The sequence below is a fragment of the Alligator sinensis genome, unplaced genomic scaffold (genome assembly GCF_000455745.1).
Source record: "Alligator sinensis unplaced genomic scaffold, ASM45574v1 scaffold137_1, whole genome shotgun sequence".
Lineage (NCBI taxonomy): Eukaryota > Metazoa > Chordata > Crocodylia > Alligatoridae > Alligator > Alligator sinensis.
The window spans coordinates 137356-147012 of record NW_005842545.1 but is presented as its reverse complement, the minus strand read 5'-3'; the positions used below and the strand labels follow the sequence as shown (position 1 = coordinate 147012).

At 55.8% G+C, this 9657-nt stretch overlaps 1 protein-coding gene across 1 annotated transcript in view; it reads right to left on the bottom strand.

Annotated features, from left to right (window-relative positions):
* The window catches only part of LOC102387713 (metabotropic glutamate receptor 6-like), a 12594-nt gene extending 7373 nt beyond the window's left edge, over positions 1 to 5221 (bottom strand). Inside the window, exons 1-5 of the mRNA XM_014523907.2 lie at positions 5058 to 5221; positions 4189 to 4692; positions 1260 to 1476; positions 1035 to 1170; positions 644 to 798 (exon numbers count right to left, since the gene is read on the bottom strand). Of these exons, the coding sequence (XP_014379393.1) occupies positions 644 to 798; positions 1035 to 1170; positions 1260 to 1476; positions 4189 to 4677 (997 nt within the window). The 5' untranslated portion in view covers positions 4678 to 4692; positions 5058 to 5221. The remainder of the gene's footprint in view (positions 1 to 643; positions 799 to 1034; positions 1171 to 1259; positions 1477 to 4188; positions 4693 to 5057) is intronic.
* Positions 5222 to 9657: the final 4436 nt, after the last annotated feature.

The following is a 9657-nucleotide window of genomic DNA, read 5'->3' as shown; positions in this document are numbered from 1 at the left end:
GGAGGCACGCCTACCCCCCCCACTCATCCCCTTCCCCTACGCCACAGAGGCAGGGGCCCCACTCACAATGCCCTAGTAGCTCTGAACCATAAGCCCAGGCCCCACCCACTAGACCCTAGAGACCTTGCACCATGAACCCCACCCCTCAAGTCCAGGCTCCACCCATCATGCCCCACCCCTGGTCCTACAGCACTCAGGCTCTGCCTCCTTACCTCAGAGGCTGTCTCTTGGCTTCTACCCCAGGCCCTGACTCCCAGGCCTTACCCCTAAGGACTGCCCACTCCCCTTGGCTCCATCCCTTCCATGCCCTCCATTGGCAGTGGGCAGTCTTAGGGGTGAGGCCTGGGGGACACTCCTATGCCCCTTCCCCTCCATCAGAGACCCCACCCTCTGATCCCTCTAGGCTCCTCCCCTCAGGCCCCACCCCCTTGCCTCCCTAAGCTGCTCCCCCTCCATCTTGTTCCCCTAAGCTCCTCCCTCTTCACCAAGCCCCACCCCCTGGTGTCCCAAGTCTGTTCACCAAGCCCCGTCCCTTCATTCCCCTATGCTCCTCCCTCTCCACCAGGCCCTGCCCCCTGGTTCCCCTAAGCCCCACCCCCTCCACCAGGCTGCACCTCACCCCCTTAGCCCCACCTCCTGGTACCTTCAATGGGTGTGCGCTTGGGCAGAATGGTGACAGCACCCTCAGCCACATCCTCGTGGCCCAGAACTGGTGCTGTCTTGGCCCCCCAGCTGTCAGAGCCGACCCACAGGAAGTGCCCTGTCAGGTTGGCCTGGGCTGCTGCCTCCAGCACCCGCCTGCAAGGGGGCAGAGACAGGGTCAGGGCAGCCGCCTCTCCCCCTTCTTCACCACCCTCCAGGCCAGGATCCAAGGGCACCAGGTGCTGTACAAACCCCCAGGCCAGGGTAAAAAATGGTAGGAGCTATATAGACCCCCAGGCCAAAGTATAGGGGTCCTGGGAGCTGCACAGACCCCCCTCCCAGGATGGGGTGTGCTAGGAGCTATCCAGACACCCCCACCCCATGTCTCTCACTTGATGTCATCCTCGTTAGCGAAGAGAATGATGCCACGAGCATTGGGAGTCTCCATGAGCCGCTTGATGAGCTTGTCGAACTCGCCTGGCTTTGGCTCCCTTGGGATCTTGATGGACTGGGCGATACAGAGCCCACCTGGGGGTGGGGGTGGGGGGAGCATGGAATAGTGCCTGTCACTCCTGACCCATAGCCCCTTTTCCATTGCTCGACTGCACCCTACTCACCAGCTTCCCTGGATATCTGCCCAAAGGCCTCGACCCCACTCTCACCATAGTTGCCCTCAGAGGCCAGTGTGGACACGTAGTTCCAGCCCAGTGCCTGGACTATGTCCACCATGGCCTGGGCCTGGTAGGAGTCTGGGGGCACCACGCGGCTGAAGTACTCATAGCGTGTGTTGTCGCTCAGCTCCGGCGCTGTGGATGCATAGCTGATCTGTGGGATCTGGGGGGTAGGAGACAAAAGAAGCAGGGAGATGTGGCTAGCTCTGGGGTGCAGTGGGTGGAGAATGGCTGAGTATAACAGTTGCAGAGATGTGGCCAGCTCTGGGATAGAACATGTTGAGATCAGGTGAATATAACAGTATGGAGAAGGTTGAAATGTGGCCAGCTCTGGGTTGGAAGAGACTGAGTACAGCTGAATATCATGGCTACAGAGATGTGGCCAGCTCTGGGGTAGAACAGGTTGAGACCAGCTGAGTATAACACACCATGTGAAAGGTTGAGATGTGGCCGCTCAGGGGTGGGACAGGTTGAGATTGGTGAGTATAAGGGCTACAGAGATGCAGCCAGTTCTGGGGTAGAACAGGTTGAGATCAGCTGAGCATAACACAGCTTGGGGAGGGTTGAGATGAGGCCAGCTGTGGGATGGAAGAGGTTGAGGTCAGCTGAGTATAACAGCTGCAGAGATGCACCCAGCTCTGGGGTGGAACAACTTAATATAACACAGCAGGTGATGGGTGCAGACGCCATCAGCTCTGGGGTGGGACAGGCTGAGAATGGATAAGTATACAGTGACAGCTACAGAGATGCAGACAGTTCTGGGGTAGAACAAGTTGGGATTGACTGAGTAGAATAATGCATGGGGAGGAGGGTTGAGATTCAGCCATCTCTTGTGGTGTAACAGGTGGAAAATGGCTGAGTATAACACAGCATAGAGTGGGTTGAGATGTGGCCCAGTTAAGGGGTGGAAGAAGTTGAGATTGGTTGAGTGATAACACAGCCTAGGGAAGGTGGAGATGCAGCCAGCTCTAGGGTAGGGCAGGTAGGGAACAGGACAGGTATGGGGAGGATTAAGATGCAGCTAGCTTGGGTGGAACAGGTTGAAATTGGCTGAGTATAATGGCTGCAGAGGTGCAGCCAACTCTGGTGGGAATGAAAACGACTGAGTATTATACAGTAGGTCAGGAATTATCAACCTTTTTTAATAAGTGTGTGTGTGGGGGGGGTCACGCGGCCGGATGCTGAGTTGCAGCGTGAGAGGTGGGTGGTGGATGGTGGCAGCGGCTACTGCCTCATGCAAGCTTCCCCCTCCCCCACTCTGTGTCTGACTGGCCAGGTGGTGCCTGTGCAGCCTACAGAGGGGTGCTGCTGCCCTCGCCCCGCCCCAGCCTTGCTCCTGGGAGATGGTGGCATGGGGTGGTGGGTGATGGCGCTCCATCCCCGCCCACACGTACCCCTTAGGGCCTTCCCAAGTACCCCTTGGGGTACGTGTACCCCTAGTTGACAACCCTGCAGTAGTTGAAGGGCACAGATGCAGCCAGCTTTGGGGTGGAGCAGCTGGGGGGAGATGGTTGAGTATAACAGCAATATAGATGCAGCCAGCTCTGAAGCACGGCACCCAAGAATGCTGTACAGACCCCACAGGCTGGGATTGGGGAGGGGGGATGCTGGGCACTGTACAGACCCTCCAGGCTGGGATTAGGGGGTGCCGGGTGCTATACAGACCTTCCAGGTTAGGATTAGGGGGTGCTGGGCGCTGTACATAGCCCTGATGACCTAGGGTAGGTGGGGAAGGGGATTATCAAGGGGGCAGCCCCTGGCACAACCCTTAATCTCCTCTAATCTGCAGAAGCATTTGCCATTTGAGTGATGCCACAAGGGATCATGGGTAATGACATCTTTCTGCACCCCCCCGATGGGGGGGAGGGGGTCCCACTATCTCACCAGCCTCGTTAGCCACTTGATTAACGGATTAAAGGGGTGATCTGGGAACGGGAGGGGCGGGATTGTGGTGGGGGAGAGAATCCGCAGAGAAACAGCTGGAAGGATCATCTTAGACTGTGCTTTCCAGAGCTGGAGGGAACCAGGCGTCCAGCTCCCAGCCCCCTCTGCTCTCACCCCAGACCCACTCCCCTCCCAGAGGACCCAGGTGTCTACTCCCAGACCCGCCTGCTCTCACCCCACAGCCCCCATTGGATACCAATGAATTATACCATTGCTCAGCTGGCCATATCACTAGTTGGGTATTATTGGGTCATATCCTTGGCTCGATCTTATTAGGTCATATCATTGGTTGAGTGCCATGGGGCTTCTCCATTGGTTAGGTACCAGTGAGTCATGCCATTGGTTGGGTCTCAGTGGGCCATAACAATGATTGGGTCTCATTAGGAGATACCATTGCTTAAATTGTACCTTTGGTTGGGTGTCGTTGGATCAAATTATTGTTTGAGCACTATGGGATCATATAAATGATTGGGTGGTAATACTGGTTTGGTCTCATTAAATCAGGGGTGGGCAATTATTTCAGGGGGAGGGCCGCTTACTGAGTTTTGGCAAGCCATCGAGGGCCTCATGACAGACAGCCAGGGGCAAATAAATATTAATTTTCTAAATTTTTAGGGGCCCCGCGGGCCGGATAGAATGGCCTGGCAGGCTGTATCCGGCCCTCAGGCTGCATTTTGCCTACCCCTGCATTAGATGGTAGCACTGGCTGGGTCTCACTGGGTCATATGGTTGGTTGGATGCTACCATTGGTTGGGTAGCAATAGGTTGTACCATTTGTTAGGTGAAATTGGGTCATACAATTATTTGGGTCTCCTTGGGTGGTACCATCCATTGGATGTCTTGTTCAGACAATTGGGTGTTGGGTCTCACTGGCCCCTACCATTGGTTGGGTTGTACCATTGCCTACACTCCGCCATCCGCCACAACTCACCGCAAAGAGCCTCAGCACATTGGCTACCATGATGGAGACGGAGCTGGCCGAGGCCCCAATGACGCCCACCACCCGCTCAGGCCGGGGCAGGATGGGCGGGCGCCCATCGGAGCAGCGCACTTCAGTTGTGTCCTTCTGGATCAGGGCTTGGACAAAAGTCAGTGACTGCTCCAGGGCGTAGGTGTCACGGGAGCAGGTGTCAAGGATGCGGGCACCCAGTGTGAGGTTAGGCAGGAGCTGGGGGTCGCTGTTGACTTGGTCCAGGGCATAGAGCATGGCTTCCATACGGTGGATGCCCTTCTCTTTCTTCACTGCCCCACAGGGTACCCCTGCTGGGCCCCTCGAGTGCACTGGGAAGAGCCCCCCCAGAGTGATGTCACCCTCAATCTTGATGGAGTGGGGCTGAGTGGGCTGCTGGGCCTCCATGTACCCCCACAGCAGCAACAGCAGGAAAAGCAGGAAGGGGGTGGGGGGCAGCAGCAGGATCATGGCGGAGTTCAGAGCCTGGGGGGGAGATGGTGGGCATCAGGGAGGGGGATACAGAGTTTCTCCCCACCCTAGTGGTGTCCCTCACTCCCAACCTGCAGCACCCCATCCTTGTGGTGTCCCTTACTTCTGACCTGCAGCCCCCCAATGGCCCTGTGGTGCCCTTCATTCCTAACCCGCAACCCCCAATGGTGCCTCTTACTCCCAATCTGCAGCCCCGCCATAGACCCATGATGCCCCTCACTCCTGACCTGTAGATACCACATTGCCCTGTCATGCCTCTCGCTCCCAATCTGCAGTCCCCCAATGGCCGCATGGTGCCCCAAGCCACACCCGACTTTTAGCTCCCCCCCCATCACCCCACAATGCCCCTCACTCCTGACCTGCTCCTTCTCTGCTCAAGGCTGTGATGTTCGCTGATGCTCCTTGCCTGCTCTGGGGTGTCTGGACACCTGGGTTCTCCTAGCCCTGCCTCTCAGGGCCTGGGGACCCACCCACCACCAGACCCCAGTGCGGGGGTCTGCGTTTGGGGGCGTCCCTGGCTCCGTCTGTCCCTGTTGGCTGCCTGGTGAAACTGAGCCGGGTGCTGGGAGCGGGAGAAGAGCTGAGCAGGGGTGGTGGTGGGTGGACACTCAGCTCTCCACTGCCTGCCACGCTCCCTTCATCCCTCCCTCCCTCCCTCCCTCCCTTCTCTACCCCATTCCCTCCCTGTCAGCCTCTCTGTTCTTTCCTTCACTCCATCCTGAGCCAGTCAGAAACCCCAGGGATTGGAGTCCCTTGGAAAGGACTACTGGGTTCCATCCCATCAGGGAAGGGGGGCTGTGGGTTGGGAGTAAGGGGTACCTCTGGACTAAGGTGCGGGAGTTGCAGATTGGGAATGAGGGGTATTGCAGGGCTAAGTGGGGGGCTTGTGGGTTGAGAGTGAGGGATACTGTGAATAGAGGTCTCATCTGAGACCACACCAGCTCATTTCATGCTAGGGTGGGGGTCTGGGGTGTTAGAGCTTGGATGCCTGGGTTTTCCCCTGGCTTTGGGTAGGGTGTGGCAGGTTAGAGCAGGAGGAGCCCAAGAGCCTGGGGGTCAAGGGGTGTGAGAGCAGATGAGCTGGGAGCCTGAACGCCTGTGTTTTCTGGGAGGGGAGTGGGGACTGGTGAGTTAGGGCAGGGGGAGGGGAAAGGGGAGTGCCCGGACATCTGGGTTCTCTGGATAGTAATAGAGTCTAAGGGTTAAGAGCCCAGCCACGTAGCTTCTCTGTCCACTCTGGGAGGGGGAGTGAGGCCTGGTGGGTTTGGGCAGGGAAGGGGGTCCCTGGACGCCTGGCTTCTGTTCCTACCCTCCTGTGGGGCTGTGTGAGGTGAAGCCCCCTTGGCTCCCTCCCTTCCTTTCCTAAGTGCTGCCATGGGGCTGGGGGGCCTGTGACAGAGGAGATGAAAGAGAAGTAGGTCCTGGGGGTGGCTTTTGTCTGGGTGAGATGGTGGGGGGGGTATAATGGCTAGGAAAGGAGGCAGGGACAAGGCAGGCTGGGCCTGCCTGGGTGAGGCACAGAGGGATCTGGGGCGGGGGTCCTCTGGCTGTGGGAGATAGGGATGGGATTTGGGGTTGCCTGGGATCCCCCTGACATACACACACACCAGCTGTTTGCTGCTCTCTCTCAGTTCAAAGCAATCGCATTAAACTGTCCAGGGCTGTGGAATCAGCCAGGAACTGCTAGGAAAATCCATGCCCCGCTCCCACCCCCCATCCAGCTAGCACCCGTATGGCCTCTCTCTACCTAATACTTGCTTAGACATATCTTTCTATCTACCCACTCATCTACCTCCCTACCCATATTTGTCTGTGTCCGTCTGCCTATCCCATTTCTCTACCTACTTACCTAACTATCTACCCACATCTGTCTGTCTATCTACCTATCAATATATATCCATCCATCCATCCATCGGTCCTCAGTCTGTCTACCTATTCACCCATGTCTGTCTGTCTGTCTGTCTGTCTGTCTGTCTATCTGTCTATTGGATGTGTGTGGGGATGGGTGAATAGATAGGTAGGATGTACGGGGATGGATGGATAGGTAGAGGGGGTATGTGGGGATGGATGTCTGCATGGATAGATAGAGGTGTATGTGGGGATGGGTGGATGAATAGGGAGGATGTATGGGGTGGATGGATGGATGAATAGAGGGCTGATAGATAGGTGGAGTGGTGGATGGATAGATGGACAGACAGGGTGTGTGATGATGAATAGGTAGATAGATGGATAAATAGATAAGGAGGGTGTATGGGGATAGACAGAGAGAGAGAGAGAAATATAGATAGATAGATAGATAGATAGATAGATGGGAGTGCCTGTCCAGGGATGGGGATATGGATGGATAGACAGAGGGGTGTGAATTTGTGAATCTGTGATAGATGGATGGAGGAATGGATTGACCTACCCAACCATACCTGGTCCCTGGGACCCCACTGGCTCAGGGTCAAATTAGCCCTGGGGGATCATCCTCTACCACTTCCCCCCACTGCAGTGTTATATGCCGTTGAATGTTTCCCAGCTGCCCCGCCCCAGAGCTGGCTGCATGTCAATTAAATGCTGTCTCTTAATTACACTAAAAGGCCTGTGCTGGGCATAAAGCCTGGCCATGGAGGCAGTAGGGAAGGGGGAGAATTAGGCTGCATTAGGTGGAGGAGGGGAGTGCTCGGCACTCAATAGTGCCTGGCCAGAAGCGGGGCATGTGGGGGGCTGGGCGAAGGGCATGCCATACATCCTACCTATCTATTCACCCATCCCCACACACATCCAATAGATAGAAGTTTAGGGCTGGAAGGGACCTTGTGAGATCATTGGGTTCAGCCCCCCTGCTCTGGGCAGGAAAAACTGCTAGGGTCAAATAACCCCAGCAAGGTGTGCGTCCAGTCATCTTTTCAAGATCTCTGGGGTAGGTGCCTGCACCACCCCCGCTGGGACTCTATTCCAGTCTGGTCACATGAACTGTGAAGAAGTTTTTCCTTATATCCGGTCTGAAACCTTCTTCTAGGAGTTTATGACCTTTGCTCCTGGTTTCCCTCTGGTGCGCTTTGGTGAATATTTATTCACCTAGTCCCTGATGCTCTCTCCTGATATATTTGTAAGCTGCCACCAAATCCCCCTGAAGTCTTCTCTTTTCTAGGCTGAACAGTCCCATACCTGTCAGCCTTTCCTTGTATGGCTTGCTCTTCAGGCCCCTAATCATATGCATGTCTCTGCTCTAGACTCTCTCAAGGTTCTCCACATCCAACTTGAAGTGTGGCGCCCAGAACTGGAAGCAGTATTCCAGCTGCAGCCTCACCAATGCCGAGTACAGCGGGAGAATTACTTCCTTAGTTTTGCTTGAGATGCATCGGTTGATGCAGGTCAGTGTATTGTTTGCTCTGCTAACTGTAGCATCACACTGGTGGCTCATATTCATTTTATGGTCAATTATGACACCCCAGGTCGCTTTCGGAAGTGGTGCTAGCTAGTGTAGTATCACCAAGCCTGTAAGTTTGTTGCGGATTGTTCCTCCCTAGATGGAGCACTTTACACTTCTCGGTCTTGAACAGCATTTGGTTCTGGTCCACCCATCTAACTAATCTGTCTAGGTCCGCTTGGATCATCAGCCTACCCTGATGCATGGCCGCACTTCCCCATAGCTTAGTGTCATTGGCAAACTTTGCCAGTGTGCCTTTCATGCATGCATCCAGATCATTGATGAAGATGTCTCCATCCCTCTTTCCATGTATCCCTCCATCCCTGTGTAACCCTCTCGCCCCGCCCATTCACCCAGGTTCTTATAACATCTGCATCTTTCCACCTATCCATCCCACTGTCACTGGGGCCTTTTTTCCTCTCACCTGTGTAGCCCTTCCCTTATCCAGCCCTCTGACTCCATGGTGCTCCTCCTTCCTTCCATCCACCCCTTCTTTCACCTGTCACCATATAACACCTCCACTCGTGCATTTCCACATAATTTCTCCCTCCCATCTGTAGATCTGTAGGTACCCTCCTTTCCACCCATCCAAAGGCACCCCTCCTATCTGACTGTCTATCTGTCCACAGACATGCCATCTGTCTGTCTGTTCATTCATCCATCCATCCGTCTATCCATCCACAGGCACCCCTCCTGTCTGTCTGTCCATCCATTTTCCTGCCTGCCTTTTATCCATCCATCCATCCATCCTTTTCTTCTTCCTTCCATCCATCTGTCTGTCTTTCTATCCCCACATACCCCCTACCTACCTACCTGCCCCCATACCCCCGCATCTGCAGGCTGGTTGAGGGCATAGTCTGCTCCCTCCCAAGGTCCCAGCTCCAGGCCAGGCCAGGACCCGCTCCACTACCTTCCCACAAGCCCCTCTGTCTGCTGCGGTACAGGGGGGCATGGCGCTGCATTACCATGGCTGATCCCTTTGTTAATCCTCTTGTGCCTTCTCTAGCCAGGAGGGTCTGGCTGCTCCCCTGCTCCTCCTCAGCAGAAAGGAGGAGGGGGGGGAGGTGTATGGGGGTGGGGAACTGAGGCATGAGACTGCACAGGGAAGAAGCAGAAATGAATCCAAGTGTTGGGCTCCTACACCCCACTTGCCTCCCAGAGCTGGGGAAAGCACCCAAGTGTCCCGGCTCCCACCCTGCCCTGCTCCCGCCCCCCGAGAACCCAGGCGTCCTCTGGGCCCCAAAGCCAACACTTGGTAATGCACATCCCAAGATGCAGGGGTCCCTGGTCCTCTCTGTCTGTCAGGCCTTGTGGGGCTGAAGGGGGGAGTGGGGGGGGAGTTGCTGTTTGTCTGTGTGTCAGTCTCTTTGTTATGGGGAAGGTGTGTGCCTGTGTCAAGGGGATTGGTGCTGTCTGCATGTCTGTTTGTCCAGGAGAGGGAGGGGGGTCCATGTGTCTGTCAAATGGGGTGGTGCCGTCTGTGAGTCTGTCAGGCGGCTGGGGGGCTCTCTGTGGCTCTGTCTGTCATGCAGGGCCTGCCTGTG